Source organism: Phyllobates terribilis, unplaced genomic scaffold (assembly GCF_046119375.1).
Source record: "Phyllobates terribilis strain yellow unplaced genomic scaffold, ASM4611937v1 Scaffold_11__3_contigs__length_659146591, whole genome shotgun sequence".
Lineage (NCBI taxonomy): Eukaryota > Metazoa > Chordata > Amphibia > Anura > Dendrobatidae > Phyllobates > Phyllobates terribilis.
The window spans coordinates 498,634,841-498,652,800 of NW_027362771.1; the positions used below are offsets into that span (position 1 = coordinate 498,634,841).

At 46.6% G+C, this 17,960-nt stretch overlaps 1 protein-coding gene across 3 annotated transcripts in view; it reads right to left on the minus strand.

The window, feature by feature from the left end:
• UNC5D (unc-5 netrin receptor D) overlaps nt 1-17,960 on the minus strand; it is a 1,016,051-nt gene that overhangs the window by 85,179 nt on the left and 912,912 nt on the right. For all 3 annotated transcript variants that reach the window (XM_073653557.1, XM_073653558.1, XM_073653559.1), the window contains one exon: nt 16,168-16,317. In XM_073653557.1, coding sequence (XP_073509658.1) covers nt 16,168-16,317 — 150 coding nt within the window. The remainder of the gene's footprint in view (nt 1-16,167; nt 16,318-17,960) is intronic.

Here is a 17,960-nt window from a genome sequence, read left to right on the forward strand (position 1 = left end):
GAAGAGTACAAGGCCCCAGTGGCGACTTTGCCAATCCTGGTGTTCTGTGGCAAATGCCAAGCGTCCTGCACGGTGTTGGGCTGTGAGTACAACCCCCATCTGTGGACGTCGGGCCCTCATACCACCCTCATGGAGTCGGTTTCTAACCATTTGTGCAGACACATGCACATTTGTGGCCTGCTGGAGGTCATTTGGCAGGGCTCTGGCAGTGCTCCTCCTGTTCCTCCTTGCACAAAGTTGGAGGTAGTGGTCCTGCTGCTGGGTTGTTGCCCTCCTTGGCCCCGCCATGTCTCCTGGAGAACTGGCCTGTCTCCTGGTAGCGCCTCCAGCCTCTGGACACCACGCTGACAGACACAGAAAATCTTCTAGCCACAGTTCGCATTGATGTGCTATCCTGGATGAGCTGCACTACCGGAGCAACCTCTGTGGGTTGTAGAGTCTGTCTCATGCTACCACGAGTGTGAAAGCACAACCAACATTCAAAAGTGATCAAAACATCAGCCAGAAAGCATTGGTACTGAGATGTGGTCTGTGGTCCCCACCTGCAGAACCACTCATTTATTGAGGGTGTCTTGATAATTGCCAATAATTTCCATCTATTGTCTATTCCGTTTGCACAATAGCATGTGAAATTGATTGTCAATCAGTGTTGCTTCCTAAGTGGACAGTTTGATTTCACAGAAGTTTGATTTACTTGGAGTTATATTCTGTTGTTCAAGTGTTCCCTTTATTTTTTTGAGAAGTGTATATTCGTTTAGCATTTTTGGTCAGTATGAGAATAGGTATCCATTGTATTACCTTTAGTGTTGAGCGAGCATGCTCGACACTGCTCGGTACTCGCCCGAGCATCTCACTAATCGGGATGTTCGGCGAGCACCGAGCATTTTTGGGTTACTCGGGCGGGAGCTCGGGTCTCTGCCCTGCATTTTTGGCGCTCTTTACAGAGCCAATGAACATGCAGGGATTGCCAGCCAGTCACTGTACTGCCGCAGCCATGTTGGATGTGGGCATTACAGTGATTGGCTGGCCGCACAGCGTCACCTAGAGTATTTAAAACCGGGCGCCGCCATCTTGGACACAGTCGCTCTGAATCAGACAGTGTAGGGAGAGTGCTGCTGAGCTAGGGAGAGATTTATACTGCGAAATAGGTAGTGTAGGGTCTCTAAAGCCTGCAAAATCAAACCAACAGTCTTTCTGGGGACTAATATCCATCCCAGATATCAGGCAGGCAGGCAAGCAGGCTGTATAGGAGACGCAGTGGTTATACCAACAAACACTGCATTACAGTCCTGTGTGCTGCTGCTGCTCAAATTGCTAGCCTTAGCCCCTGGTCTCAGAGGCCTGGAAAAATCCTTTTTTTCCCATCTAAATCCTCTTCTTTTTTTTATTCCTCAGTCAGACTGTATAAATACCCATCTTATTGACCTTTTGGTATCCCCCCCCCCAAAAAAAAAAAATTGAGTGTGTCTGTGAGTGTTCAGACACAAATATATGTGTTTTAAAGAGTCTGGTTTTGGCCAGATAACTAGAACTGTGGTTTTACAGTTCCACGGTTCAATTCCCTGTATTATCCACTTTTTTGTCTTTTTTTCATAAAAAAAAACAGTTTGAGTGTCTCACTGATTGTTCAGACACAAATGTATCTGTTTAAAAGATTCTGGTGTAGGCCAGAGAACCAGAACTGTGGTTTTCTTCTTCCACGGTTCAAATCTGGTTGTAATCCACCTTTTTGACTTTTTTACATAAAAAAAACAGTTTGAGTGTCTTGCTGACTGTTCAGACACAAATAAATCTGTTTAAAAGATTCTGGTGTAGGCCAGAGAACTAGAACTGTGGTTTTCCTCTTCCACGGTTCAAATCTGGGTGTAATCAACCTTTTTGCCTTTTTTACTTAAAAAAAACAGTTTGAGTGTCTCGCTTACTGTTCAGACACAAATAAATCTGTTTAAAAGATTCTGGTGTATGATATTCTGGGACTGAGTATGGATTCCAGGCCGCCAACGCAGCCATGACATGGTGGCCGGCGCCTGCCTCCACAAGCCTAAAAGGCCTCATTTCAAGTGCAAGCAAGCTAGCAGTATGAAATTGCAGCCTGGGGGTGGGTGCGTGGCAAGCTGCACACTTACGCTTGCATTCCAAGAAAGCAAAGCAGATGCTAACTTCTGTCATCATCATCATGCTACTCACCTTGCCACTCTCAACTCCCCTGATGGAGAAGCCAGGGCCCACCGGAGAAGTCTGGTTGTCTGGTGGGCTCATCCAATGCTGCCCTAAAGCAAGCCAGGCTAAGAAAAGTGTGGGGAAGGTTACCGGGACAAATAGTGGCGGCTGGGGACTGAGTATTGAGACCTCGCTGCCGAAGCAGCCATGAGGTAGTGGCCAGCTTCGGCCTCCTCCAAACTAAAAGGCCCCATTTCAAGTGCAAGCTAGCAGTATGGTATTGCAGTCTGGGGGTGGGTGAGTGGCAGGCTGCACACTTACGCTTGCATTCCAAGAAAACAAAGCAGATGCTAACTTCTGTCATCATCATCATGCTCCTCACCTTGGCACTCTCAATTCCCCTGATGGAGAAGCCAGGGCCCACTGGAGGAGTCTCTGTTTGTCTGGTGGGCTCGTCCAATGCTGCCCTAAAGCAGGCCAGGCTAAGAAAAGTGTGGGGAAGGTTACCGGGACAAATAGTGGCGGCTGGGGACTGAGTATGGAGACCTCGCCGCAGCCATGAGGTAGTGGCCAGCTTTGGCCTCCTCGAAACTAAAAGGCCCCATTTCAAGTGCAAGCTAGCAGTATAGTATTGCAGCCTGCGGGTGGGTGGGTGGTTGGCTGCATATTTGCGCTTGCATTGCAAGGAATGGGGGAGGTATAATTGAATACTGCCCTGGGACAAGGACTTGCACGGGGATAGTTGCAAGTCTGCATCTTCTGATGCGGCATGGATCAATTCTGATGGGCACTCTTTTAGGCAGTGACCTGGGTGTCAGAGATGCTTCCAGGGGTCTTCCCCATGCTGTTCCCATGTCTTTTCAGCACTGTATGCATGTGTCACACAGCACATGGCCAGATAAGGTTGTAAAATGTTAAAATGACATTTGCCGGTGAATGTGACGCGCCCCCTGGGACATATTCCTTTTTGAGGGGAATACCCGGCACCGGATCAGATGGGGGGTTGTAGTCTCCGAGCGGCTGTGACCCGGCCCGTGCCCAGGGCGTCAAACTCAGTGTTAGGTGGCAGTCCTACAGATGTTATTAAGAGTTCTTTTGTGTCGACTACGCCACCCGTTGTGATGCGGTCACTGTGGCCGCCGCTGCAGCAGGGTCCGCTGAGGCTGATGGTGCAGGTGCAGCTTGAGATGGTATAACCCCCAACGGGTGGGGTATAGCCTCAGGGGGGACAGGTGCAGAGGATGGGGGTTGTGGTGGTGCAGTGCAGACGGCAGTGAAGACAGAGTCGGGTTGTGCAGTTAAGGGTGTTTACTTACTGCAGATGTTGTACTGGTCACTCCAGCTTCGAGTGCCCACCCGAGCCGTGCTGCGTCCACCAGGTCCTGGATCCAGCCAACCCCCAAACAAGTCCGGAGCGTGGCCCTGAGCTCTCCTTCTGTCCCGTTCTCTGGCCGTCCCCACCAGTGATCCACCTAGGTCCAGCTCCCTCGGGCCTTCTGTTGGGACACCCTTGGCCTTGGGTTCCCTGACCCTTCATGTGGTGTGCCTTCGGGGTGGATGTGGTGGGTGACCGTGGCACACGCTGCCCACGGTCTCCGGTCTCTGGCTGGGGAATGTTTTTACCCCCACCAGCTTGGGTTCCGGTACCCTGATGCCGACTCTTCACCCGGGGTTTTAATTTGGGATCTTAGAGTCCTTTTCTTCTGTGCCTCTGGGTCTCTCTCTTCTCCTCTCTCACTCTGGGTCTTTCTTCTCCTCTGCTCCTGACTTTCTCTCTGCATCTGACTTGTTCTCTGCATCTGACTTGTTCTCTGCATCTGACCCTGTTCTTAGTTGGTGCCCACCTTATATACACCCTCTATGTGTGAGCTCAGGTGACCAGCACCCAATGAGCTCCTAACTTTACCCAGGCTGCTCCCCCTATCTGCCCCTACACTACTTGGGATGTACCACCCCCCCTCCCACTCCAGCCAGGAACAGACTCGGTCGTACCTGCACATTTCTAAGTGGGAGTACCGTTGGTCTGTTCCTCGGAAATGGGATGTATGTAGTGCATGCAGCCTACCGAGCTCAGATCCACACTCCATCCTTACCCGGGAGTGGAATATCACACCTCTGGGTTGAGGTGCAATACCCCTGTAGCAGCCGAATCCTCAGGGTGCTACATTCCCCCCTGGTAAATCACAGCACGTCCTCGGGCTGTAAGACATAAACACCTAAGCATACAAATTTTTATAAACATATAAAACATATAAAACATTATATAAATAACATATCTTAGCAGATAAAACTTTCTCGTCGTCTCTTGTTTCTGGTTCCTCCTCCGGACACTTGTGCAACGTGTGTCCGGGAAAAGTGCGACAGTCTCTTAGAAAAACTGGTTTTCTATAAAACCGGTAGGGGGCGCTTTAGGAAGCGCAACTATATACAGGGGAAGTTGGCCGCTCTCAGTCCTCGGCCAGGTAAGGAGGGAAAGGGAATGGCTGCTCACAGTCCTCAGCCTGTGGGATTAAGGGGTTAACGGGTAAACAGTTCACATCAGCTGGTCCCAACGGGGACTATATATATGTAGCAACAGTTTCTTTGGTACCCGGTCGGGTAACTATTTACATCTCCTACTCCGCTGTACTCAACAACGTCTTCCTCCTGCTCTTTCTTTGGGGATCTCAGCTTCAGACCCGTCCGGATCCTCTTGCTCTTCCTCCTCGCACCGCAACTCCTCCTCCGTCAGGCGATGCACATGGAGGGCGTAAGGTCCTTTGGCACACTTGTGCCGGGTGAAGGTGACCTCGTCTCCGATGTAGAGGTCACGACCTCTGTGCCCCTCCGGCAGATGGGACTCCACATCTCTGCGCGTGACAAAGACGTCGCCGGGGGTGTTGTTGTCTCTGATGAAGCCCCACCCATGCTGCAGGTTAAACTTTACTACAGTCCCGGTGGTACGGGGACTGTGCGCTGCACGGGGGTCCCTCCTGGTTCGGCTCTTCTGCTCGGCGCTCCTTACTTGGGCCTGTTGCTCCCGGACCCGCCTCTCTTTCCGCTCCCTCGCAAACTCTTCAAGCTGCTGTCGGCAACACTCAGCACGCTCTGCTGCAGCTGCCCTGGTTTCCTGAGTGAACCCCATTAGGTCTTCTCCGGTGGGGTCCCACTCAAATTGGGCTTCTTCCAGAGGAGGCGAGATCCTTATCACGGGCTTCGGAGCCGGAATCAGGGGTGCACACATGGCCCCAACTCTCCTCTGGTGCTCCAGTTCATAATATTTCTGGGGCCAGATGAAAGGCTGCCCGTCCGGCCACGTGTGCTGGGCAAACAAGTCCTCTCCCAGACGCGGCACCCTTGGTTTTACGGGTGCGGGCGCGGTGGTGGTGGCGCCCGGGTTGCCCAGGCCTTGCGGCCAGGCCTGGGGCACCTGGAAGGTGAAGGGCACCGTTAGGACGGCGGCACCCTGGGCTACCTGGCCTTGCGGCCAGGCCGGAGGCTCCGCGGAGGTAGGGGGCGCTGTTGGTGTTGCGGCGCCCGGGGGTACTAGGCCTTGCGACCAGGCTGGTGGTACTTCCTGCTTGGTCACGCTCGGGGTCGAGGCGTGTGACGTCACAGGGGTCGCGGCGGCGGCTTCCGGTTGGGGCCTAGTCTGCGTCGGTGACATGGCGTTTTCGGGCACAGCAGGGGGACTTTCGGGCTCTGCGACGGGGAGCTGGGGCAGGTGGGCGGTGTCCCGGCTTGGGGTGTAGACGTCCCCTTTACCTGCCTCCATGCGTTCGGCTCCCTTCTCGGCGCCGTCTCCGGCCTTGGGTCCTCCCGCGCCATCCTCAGAGGCGGTCTGCTTCCTCATCTTGGCTGGCGTGCTCCGGGTCTTGGTTTGCTGGGCCATCTCACGGCTCCACTCCGCCAATGTCTCTCGCTGTACCCGGGCCATCCTCCGTGCGAGGCCCTCCAGGGCAGTCTGTGCACACTCCCGGTCTCGGGGGAGCTGTGCAAGGACCTCCACTAGGCCTAGTGGGGTCGTGGTGTCTAGCAGGCTCCTGACCAACGGGTCGGTGCTGCTCTGCTCTTCTTCCAGCATGCTCCTGGCCAGCGGGCCGGTGCTGCTCTGCTCTCTGGACATCTCCGGGTGAGCTTTTCTGCTGCTCCTCTCCAGGCTTCCTGCCTCCGGGTGCGCTCGCTCCAGACTGCTCCAGGCGGCACCCATCTTTGTTCTCTTCTTTCGTCTCCTCCCCCTTCGAGGGCGGTCCCGGGGCAACTCGGTGACTGTCAGCTCCAGGGGTAGTTCTTTCACGCTGACAGACACCTCCAACATCACAGTCTCTGTTGGTGGGGGCGGTTTCCACTTTTGGCGCCATTTTCTGTCCCGGCCCACGATGGGAGGCGGCCTCTTGCCCTCCTTTGGCACGCCCATAATGGCGTCCGCTGCTCTTCCAAGGCGGGAAATCTTCGGATTTGGCGGGAAGCGTCGCCCAGTGGCGGGAAACTCTGCAGATGGCGGGAACAAGCTGGAAATGGCGGACAATCGGCGGGAAACGACCTGTGATGGGGTCCGATGGCGTGGACCCTCCGGAACCGGCGGGAGACTTCTTTCTGAGGTAAACTTGCACTTTTCTTCGGGCACGCAGTACCCGGTTGTTGTGGGCACGTAATCCTGCCGACTACGCCAAAGTTGACGCGCCCCCTGGGACATATTCCTTTTTGAGGGGAATACCCGGCACCGGATCAGATGGGGGGTTGTAGTCTCCGAGCGGCTGTGACCCGGCCCGTGCCCAGGGCGTCAAACTCAGTGTTAGGTGGCAGTCCTACAGATGTTATTAAGAGTTCTTTTGTGTCGACTACGCCACCCGTTGTGATGCGGTCACTGTGGCCGCCGCTGCAGCAGGGTCCGCTGAGGCTGATGGTGCAGGTGCAGCTTGAGATGGTATAACCCCCAACGGGTGGGGTATAGCCTCAGGGGGGACAGGTGCAGAGGATGGGGGTTGTGGTGGTGCAGTGCAGACGGCAGTGAAGACAGAGTCGGGTTGTGCAGTTAAGGGTGTTTACTTACTGCAGATGTTGTACTGGTCACTCCAGCTTCGAGTGCCCACCCGAGCCGTGCTGCGTCCACCAGGTCCTGGATCCAGCCAACCCCCAAACAAGTCCGGAGCATGGCCCTGAGCTCTCCTTCTGTCCCGTTCTCTGGCCGTCCCCACCAGTGATCCACCTAGGTCCAGCTCCCTCGGGCCTTCTGTTGGGACACCCTTGGCCTTGGGTTCCCTGACCCTTCATGTGGTGTGCCTTCGGGGTGGATGTGGTGGGTGACCGTGGCACACGCTGCCCACGGTCTCCGGTCTCTGGCTGGGGAATGTTTTTACCCCCACCAGCTTGGGTTCCGGTACCCTGATGCCGACTCTTCACCCGGGGTTTTAATTTGGGATCTTAGAGTCCTTTTCTTCTGTGCCTCTGGGTCTCTCTCTTCTCCTCTCTCACTCTGGGTCTTTCTTCTCCTCTGCTCCTGACTTTCTCTCTGCATCTGACTTGTTCTCTGCATCTGACTTGTTCTCTGCATCTGACCCTGTTCTTAGTTGGTGCCCACCTTATATACACCCTCTATGTGTGAGCTCAGGTGACCAGCACCCAATGAGCTCCTAACTTTACCCAGGCTGCTCCCCCTATCTGCCCCTACACTACTTGGGATGTACCACCCCCCCTCCCACTCCAGCCAGGAACAGACTCGGTCGTACCTGCACATTTCTAAGTGGGAGTACCGTTGGTCTGTTCCTCGGAAATGGGATGTATGTAGTGCATGCAGCCTACCGAGCTCAGATCCACACTCCATCCTTACCCGGGAGTGGAATATCACACCTCTGGGTTGAGGTGCAATACCCCTGTAGCAGCCGAATCCTCAGGGTGCTACAAATGCATTTGTCACGGTTGAAAGCAATACAAAAGTGCAAAAACGCATAAAAAATGCTACTTGTGAACATAGCCAAAGGTGTGGAGGAGTATTTTTGTTTTTGGTTATTTATTTTACTGTATACACAAGTCTTTACCCTGGAAAGGATGTTCCTTTCACAGGAAAGCAGTTTCAGTTTCATTTTTGAACGTTTTATTGTGAGTCTGTAAAAGTGGCTTAATACCTCTGACCACGTTGTGGATAGCAGTGACCTGGGGGTCAGAAATGCTTCCTGGGGCGATTCCCATGCTGTCTCCATGTCATTTGAGCACTGTCACTATCGTTTTGGGCACTTTTCAGGCTTTCTACAGACTGCCGGGGGTGCTGCCGCAAAAATGCTCGGGTCTCCCATAGACTAACATTGGGCTCGTTGCTCGGGTCGAGCACCCGAGTATCACGGTGAGCTCGGCCCGAGCTTCGAGCACCAGAGCATTTTAGTGCTCGCTCAACACTAATTACCTTTCTTGAAGGGTAAATGTAATTTCAAAAACTTTTGGTGTGTCCTAATAGAATAGAGCAGAAGTTCTCAGCCAAGTGCTGGTTTCCTCCAAAACTAAACATGTCATAATAACAGAGCAGAAGTATGCAGCTATGTTCTGTTTTCCTCCAAAACTAAGCAAGTCACAAAGCAATAGAGCAGAAGTACACAGTCAAGTGCTGCTTTCCTCCAAAACAGGATAGGTCATAAAACAATAGAGCAAACGTTCTCTGCGAAGTGCTGTTTTGTTCCAAAATTGAACATGTCATAAAATGATTGAGCAGAAGTGCTCAGCCAGTGCTGCTCTCCTCAAAGGCTGAAGGTGGTCCAGTGAAACACAACAAGACTCATTCTCCCCTAGTATAGACCCTTGAGCAGATGTGGCATAGGGTGGCAATTCTCTGTCTTTGGTTAAGGTTACACAAATGTATTTTCTCTCATACGAGAAAATCGGTCTGATTATACTAACTAATCACACTCCAATCTTATCAGTGTTTGATCAGAGTGTGATTCAATTCTCTTGGATGAGGAGAAGATGTAAAAAATACATTTTTCCATCATCTCCATTTTTTCAGTCGGTGAAAATCAGACCTCACTCAGATGTCATCCGAGTGCGGTCTGATTTATTCCACGGATTCATTGACTTGCACAGCCGAGTGTGATCCAATTTACAAATGCAAATCATGCGTGCTGCGATTTTTTCCTCGGACAGACTTGGTACAGGGAAAAAAATCATACATATCAGTGGTTCTACTCTACTGAAGATAGGTCACCATTAAATGCTTTAATCCTCTAAATCTGGTCCAGGAAAATCTTGCAAGGCTTAGATGCAAAATACAGTACAAAGGCATTTTCTGTAAGGATTCAGTGCATTGTTTATGCCTTTTTTATATTGGTTTTATGTTTTCTGCACATTATGTATCTTTTTTATCTGAAGTTTGTTCTGTTTTCCCATGTTTTTACCTTTTTGTCCATTTCATGGTATGAATATCTGCTTAATGTAGTCGCTTCATTGTTGGACGCTGACTGCAGCAATGGGCTTTGGAAAGAATGCCATAATAGAAATCACAATGTAATTCTTTCATGTGTTTGCTAAAATTGCTGCCATTTTATAAAGCAAAGCTAATACTTCTTTATTGTACCTACATTAGGCTTGTCACAGCTCGTGACAGGCGGAATGGTGGAATTTGATATAATATGTATGTTATTTAATTCTTTTTACTAAAAGCACCATAAACACGCAGAAAAATGCAGCCGGCTGAATACATTACAGTGAAAATTCCTTTTTCTTATTCAGGAGTCTAAGATAAAAAGACTGTTCATTGCTTCAACCCCACAGTAAACCATAATTCTGTGCGACCCTTAAAATGCCTCTGAGTTTCGAAAACTAAGGCCCCATTCCCTAAATCACCGCCGCTTCTGTACGCCATTTCTTCTCGGCGGGTTTTATGATACTTCAGCATATCACTTCCTTTTTTATATACTGTGCTGTTATAAAGTAATGGTTCTTTCATCTGCATTTTATCTCTAGGTTGTAAATTTTAATAGTTACTTAGGTCTACGGCACTCATGGAACTTTTAGCAGTGTATGAATTGGATACACCATAAAGATTAATGCCTAAGAATTTACATTGTTATAATGCCTCTCTCACTTTTCATGGCACCCTGAAGTTCCATTTTATGTTTGGAAATAGGATAGGTTTTGACTTCTAAAGGTACATGGGAAAAAATAAATACTGTATATGTGTACCATGCAGTTTATTGGAAAAGAGTCAAGGAGAGTTGGTTCTACGACACCTTCCCATTGGTATTACCAACGTTTATGCTGGGCTAAGGCTTTTTCAGAGGACATTGTTTCACCACTGTATATTTGAATTATGATTGAAGCTAAAAGTAAAAAAAAAAATTACTTAAAGGGATTGTCCCATTGAGAAAACTCATTTTGTAATAACTTATTTCGAAGTCACCCTCGTTTCTTGGCAGAGTAAAGAGCAGCTCTATCATCTCTTGGCCACATTGGAGAGTGATTAAAAACAGAGCATCCCATTGTGGAGGACCTATCCTGTCCTGCAATGTATAGACGACTGATTCATATTGGCACTAAGCAATTTCCCCTGTGATGGCGCTGCAGGGAAATTAAGCATTTTTTGCAGGATAGTTTGTATTTTGTTTAAATACTATATAGGAGAACCAGAGAGATTACGGTAATATTTTATGATACTAATTAATAAGTAATTGAATTAATGTTTTAGTTCTATTAATTTATATTATTGGACGAGTATAAAAAAAAAAATCTGCAACATTTTTTTTCAAGCCATCAACATAAATATAATTTATGATTTATTAGTACTGATTTAGCACATGCTTCACACACCCTAAATACATGCACCCTGGAAAAGAAAGCCCCATCCTCAAGTTCCATAGATCATATCTATCCATCCATCCATGTGTAATGTATATCTATCTACAAAGAAACCTTGGAACGTTCAGAAGTAACCTGAAAACTCATTTCTTCAGATTAGATATTATAAAAAACTTTTTGACAGTGAGGGTGATCAATGAGTGGAACAGGTGGTCATGAGAGGTGGTGAGTTCTCCTTCAATGGAAGTCTTCAAACAGAGGCTGGACAGACATCTGTCTGAGATGATTTAATGAATCCTGCATTGAGCAGGGGGTTAGACATGATGACCCTGGAGGTCCCTTCCAACTCTAACATTCTGTGATTCTATAATTCTAGAGACACCTTGGTTCTTAGCACACAAATTTTCCAAATCATGCGTGCTCACCGGCCATGACAAGACAAACCTTTCTCTGATGGAACCCAAACCATACAGTGTTGGCTGATAATTCCTACTATGAGTCACAGGGCTCATTCAGACATCCGTTTTTCTCATACGAGTGCTATCTTTTCTTCTCATGGATAGCACTTGTACCTATTATAGTCTATCTATTGATTATCTATCTATTCATATATCTGTGGCGCCCCTGAGGGTTCGACCGCCACAGGGATGCTGCACTTCTTTAATGGAGTGTGGTGTTCCTCCTCTGAGGTAAGAACAGTGCGATGGTCAGGACCCTTCCTTCACATCCAACGCCACACTTCACCCGCCAGAGGGGGCTAAAAGGCACCAGGTGCTGCCCCTACTGGAAGTTGGGAGACTGGGGAACCAATAGATAGGGGAATCAACTAGTGGGTGAGGGTGGAGGACTCACATTTTAGTGACACTTAAGAATTCATATTTAATACACAGCCATCTTGGCTCTTGGTTCTTTTGACTGTCTTTTGATCGTGATCTTCATCACTGAGCGTGGATCCTGTGTGAACCTGCAGTGGATGGAGACACGGCCCTCATACCCGGGCCTTGGGTCGAGGGGCAGGTTGCAGATAATGAATGTCTCAGCCCGGTCAAGGACCATGACCAAGAAGGCCCGGAGCTGAGGAGTGTAGCTCCACCGCAAATCGATCCCAGGGAGGATGCTGACGGAGCGGTATACGCCACCTGTCCTCTCTATGCTGATCTAGTCAGAGGGATTCCTGCTGCAAGAGGGGTACCGGCCCCCGACGCCTGATCTTGCTACTCTATGTCCTGGTCAGGGAAGCCCGTTAGGCCCTGAGGATCCCACCGGGTAATGGAAGGAATGGCGCAGCCACCCGTACCCTTTTTCTGAGTGAAGTTCAGAGGGAGACCCGGCCTATCTACACACACACAGACAGGAAAGGACCCGGTCTGAAGTCTAGGAACACTCTGGTGCGGGGTCCTGATTAAGCACTTGAATTACTCGGAGGTTGTCGGACCCCCCGTCCCTGGTGACCGCAGAACTCCGTCGAGGAGCAGGGAGAAGCCTTGCAGCTGTACTCTCCACCGTGAGTAAAAAACCCTGGAAGTCTACCCCTATGGCCTCCGGACTCGTTATTTCTGCACTGCACCGCACCACGCAGCACCAGACATCCTACACTACAACTCCCTCCATCCTCGTCTCTGCCCTGAGGCCCTGCTCCGCTTGTGGGGAGTAGTACCATCTTCAGCTGCCACTACATCCCGCCTCAGAGGACTGCTGCAGCGCTGGTGGCCATCACCAGAAACCACAGGTGGCGTAGTCAATAAATACCACTCAACCCTGAAAGCCCTTACATCCTTTTTAATGTGATGGCCATGGGCACGGGACGGGTCCAGGCCACGGCTGCATCCCCTCAACATCTGACCCGGCCCCGAGTACCCCATCTTCCCAGGGCAGGGCTGCGAGAGTCACATATCTATTATATATCTATCATATATCTATCCATATATCTATCTATCTATCTATGCATATATCTATTATATATCTATCATATATCTATCTATCTATCTATCCATATATCTATTATCTATCTATCCATATATCTATTATCTATCTATCGATTATCTATCTATCTATCTATCTATCTATCTATTCATATATCTATTATATATCTATCTATCTATCATCTATCTATTATATATCTATCATATATCTATCTAATATATATATATCTATTATATATCTATATATCTTTTATCTATATATTATCTATCTATTATATATCTATCTATTATTTAGCTATATATCTATCATCTATCTATCTTTTATATATATATATATATATCATATCATATATCTATCTATTATACATCTATCTACTGCATTATCTATTATATAGCTATATATCTATCTGTATATCTATCATCTATCTATCTATCTATCTATCTTTCTATCTATCTATCTACAGTTATATGAAAAAGTTTGGGCACCCCTATTAATCATAAGCTTAATGTTTTATAAAAATTGGTGTTTTTGCAACAGCTATTTCAGTTTGATATATGTAATAACTGTTCGACACAGTAATGTTTCTGCCTTGAAATGAGGTTTATTGTACTAACAGAAAATGTGCAATCTGCCTTCAAACAAAATTTGACTGGTGCATAAGTATGGGCACCTCACCAGAAAAGTGACATTAATATTTAGTAGATCCTCCTTTTGCAAAAATAACAGCCTCTAGTCGCTTCCTGTAGCTTTTAATGAGTTCCTGGATCCTGGATGAAGGTATTTTTGACCATTCCTCTTTACAAAACAATTCCAGTTCAGTAAAGTTTGATGGTCGCCGAGCATGGACAGCCCTCTTCAAATGATCCCACAGATGTTCAATGATATTCAGGTCTGGGGACTGGGATGGCCATTCCAGAACATTGTAATTGTTCCTCTGCATGAATGCCTGAGTAGATTTGGAGCGGTGTTTTGGATCATTGTCTTGCTGAAAGATCCATCCCCTGCGTAACTTCAACTTTATCACTGATCTTGAACATTATTGTCAAGAATCTGCTGATACTGAGTGGAATCCATGCGTCCTTCAACTTAAACAAGATTCCCGGTGCCGGCATTGGCCACACAGCCCCAAAGCATGATGGAACCTCCACCAAATTTTTCTGTGGGTAGCAAGTGTTTTTCTTGGAATGCTGTGGTTTTTTGCCGCCATGCATAACGCCTTTTTGCATGACCAAACAACTCAATCTTGGTTTCATCAGTCCACAGGACCTTCTTCCACAAAGAAATTGGCTTCTCCAAATGTGCTTTTGCATACCTCGGCCGACTCTGTTTGTGGCGTGCTTGCAGAAACGGCTTGTTTCGCATCACTCTCCCATACAGCTTCTCCTTGTGCAAAGTGCGTTGTATAGTTGACCGATGCACAGTGACACCATCTGCAGCAAGTTGATGCTGCAGCTTTCTGGAGGTGGTCTGAGAATTGTCCTTGACTGATCTCACCATTCTTCTTCTCTGCCTTTCTGAAGTTTTTCTTGGCCTGCCACTTCTGGCCTTAACAAGAACTGTCCCTGTGTTCTTCCATTTCCTTACTATGTTCCTCACAGTGGAAACTGACAGGTTTAATCTCTGAGACAGCTTTTTGTATCCTTCCCCTAAACAACTATGTTGAATAATCATTGTTTTCAGATCATTTGACAGTTGTTTTGAGGAGCCCATGATGCCACTCTTCAGAGGAGATTCAAACAGGAGAACAACTTGCAAGTGGCCACTTTAAGTAGCTTTTCTCATGATTGTATACACCTGGCTATGAAGTTCAAAGCTCAATAAGGTTACAAAACCAAAAAAAGTGCTTTAGTAAGTCAGTAAAAAGTAGGTAGGAGTATTTAAAACAAGAAAATGATAAGGGTGCCCATACTTATGCACCTGACAAATTTTGTTTGAATCCAGATTGCACATTTTCTGTTAGTACAATAAACCTCATTTCAAGGCAGAAACATTACTGTGTCCAACAGTTATTACATGTATCAAACTGAAATAGCTGTTGCAAAAACACCAATTTTTATAAAACATTAAGCTTAAGATTAATAGGGGTGCCCAAACTTTCTCATATAACTGTATCTATTACCTATCTAGTTATTTATCTATCATCTATCTATCTATTTTCTATCTATTATATATATATATATATATATATCTATTATGTATCTAGCTATCTATTATATATCTATTATATATCTATCTATTATTTATCTATCTATTTTATATCTATTATGTATGCATGTATCTATCTATCTATCTATCTATCTATCTATCTATCTATATCTCTAATGGATACGTTACATGTATTTAAATTAGGCTGTACCTACATAGATCACTGCTCTCCACCATGTAATTTGCCTCAACTGTCGATGAGCCAAAATGTTGCCGCTATGCACATTGGCGAATAAAACACTTTTTTTTTGCATTTCAGCTATCTGAGGTGCTGCCTATATTTTTGTATTTTTCCAGCTATCTCTCTGTCTCTCGGTGTATACATGTAATGAATCAGTCTCTTACGTCCTGTATTTCTTGTTTTTGACCATAGATAAGCGTCCTTGACACATTGGGGCACATTTATGAGCCTAAATGCACCAGAATTCTGGTGTAATTGGCCCTAACAAACCTTCTTTCATGACTTGCACCATATTTATTATGCGCTGTAAACACTTTTTACGATTAGAGGGTTTTGCCTCATTGAACGTGGGGTGACCTGCTGATAAGGGGGCATGGCCTAACGTGACAAAATGTTCCAAAAAATGCATCAAAATTCTGAAGCACATTTTTGGCACAAAGTAAGTCAGCTAATAGGTGGCATAAATGTATGCCTCGATTCATCAAGATCGGCAGGGGCATGATGGAGTCAGACACCCCTTATTCACTAAGGGCGCTTAATGAATCAGGAGAGTTTGACAAGTGACAGGTGCCCCTGTGTGCACCTCTCTACCACAAATTCCCCCAATTTGAGTGCTAAGTTTGATCCAAGCATCTAATTCTCTAAGACTCTGGCTCCCATACTTGTCCTGCACTCTTAGATCTGCTGACACCATCGTCTTCGGTCTGCAGCTTTCAGGGATGGGATACTTTTGGCATCAGACACAGATGGACTCGGAGTCTTTAATAATCATTACTGCTGTTCATCTGATATCCTTCCAGCAGCACTAAATGCATTAGCTATTAATCAATGAGTATTAAGTAAAAAAAAAAAAAAAAAGTCTAGATTGTTGTTCACCAAGTCTGCGGCACGTCAAGAGAGAAAAGATCTATAGCAGCAAAGACAAATGGTTCTCGTACCTGACATGCAGTAAATGGTTTGATCCTCCAGAGGAAAGGAGGGATGTCGAGAACAGAAATTTGGATGCTGAAGGTATTCCCCTTGAAATGAAGCAACTTTGGTTCTTCCAGCAGCTGTCCACCTTGATGCCGCTCATCAGAAAGCACTTCCTGCAACAGGAACAGGAGAAATCAATAAGAGGATGAACCCACTGGGTTTTATAAGGTGTCTGAGTGGCATTTGGAATAATGTCATCTTCCTTGGCAAGCAATATTAAAATGATCATAAAATGGCTAGAAAGACAAAAGACTGATGCTATTAGTGTCAGGCCCGGCCACATTTTACTCCGGCTGTCTTTTTGCTGTAATGGAATGCTGGCAGAATTCTAATAACCGTCTCATGTATCACCGGCACAACCGCAGCCCTGACTAACTCAGGTAATGGCTGCTGATATACTTCATACCTGATTGCTTTATAGGAGCACATGTAGCGGAGCCAAACTTGTTATTAACAGTTTTGTGGCTGCTGATTCCTCTAGATAATACAATACTTAATGATATATCAGAGTCATCTCTAAAGGCCCCTTTACACAATCATCCGAAAAAGATTTTATAGGAATGCTCGTCCCCAATCGCTGGTCTGTAATCATGGCAGCAATTAAATGAGCATTCATTTTTGTCCACAGAATGTCTCCCTATTTAAACAAGGGATAAGCTGCCAACAACAAGCAAACTGTATGGGAGGAGGCTTAGCTATGGAGCAATGAAGACATCAGAGAGAAGTGGGTATTAGAAGCCGGGACAATGCCCTGACGTGTCGGGACCACAAATCTGGACAGTCCCGCTGAATCTGAGACGGTTGGGAGCTATAGAATAAATTCAGATTATAGTTCCTTATTCACGTCCAAGAGAGGGTACGGATGTATGAATAAGGCTCAGCTACTTGAAATCACTGCCGTGTACCACTAGATAGAATTTAAGTGGTACAATCCTAGTTGAGCGTGCATTCCGACAATCAATATCCCATCAAGTGACCAAATTTTGGGGTTGCCGATGTGTTGCCATGGCAGCCAAGAGCCTACTGAAGGCCATTTTTGCACACCTACAGTATGAAGCTGGGCCTTCATAGGAGATTGTATGTTTGTATTGTATATTTTTAACTAATTACTATAACTATAGTACAAACGTTAGCAGATACTAGGAGGACTATAGAAACACGGAAAAAGCAATAGAAAAATATTACATGGATTGAAAAAAATATATAAAGTACAGTATATAATCTAAACAAGTATATATATTATGTAATATAATAGTATGTATTCATATTGTATATATTATGACAAAGTCACTGGCAAAGTACCAGAGGGGAGATATGTAGCACCGAGGTTGTTCGCTTTATTAATATAAACCTAGGAAAAATGATACAGCACAAGTGTTGAGATGGGTTAATTAGCCATGTTTAGTGCTAGCATGACTGAACAACTGTAGAGTGGGAGGAGTCCAGAGGATAAATACCCAGCTTTTTTGTATGGGTGGGTCTGGAAGTGCAAGCTCTGGAGTTGTGTTTTCGTGTTAAGGAAAGCTGGACCTTCGGTAGATTGTTCCTGAAGCGGGCGGATTCCCGAAGCAACAAGGAAAGCGCCATACATTATGTTTTTGTTTTCCTGTTTGTTTTGCTAACACTGCACTGGGTTTATGCAGTACTTCTAATAAAATAATGGAAGACTTAAACAAACAAAGTTCCCGTGTCTACCTCTATTTGCAGCCAAGAGAGCTGATCTACCGCAATATATATATAAATATATATATATATA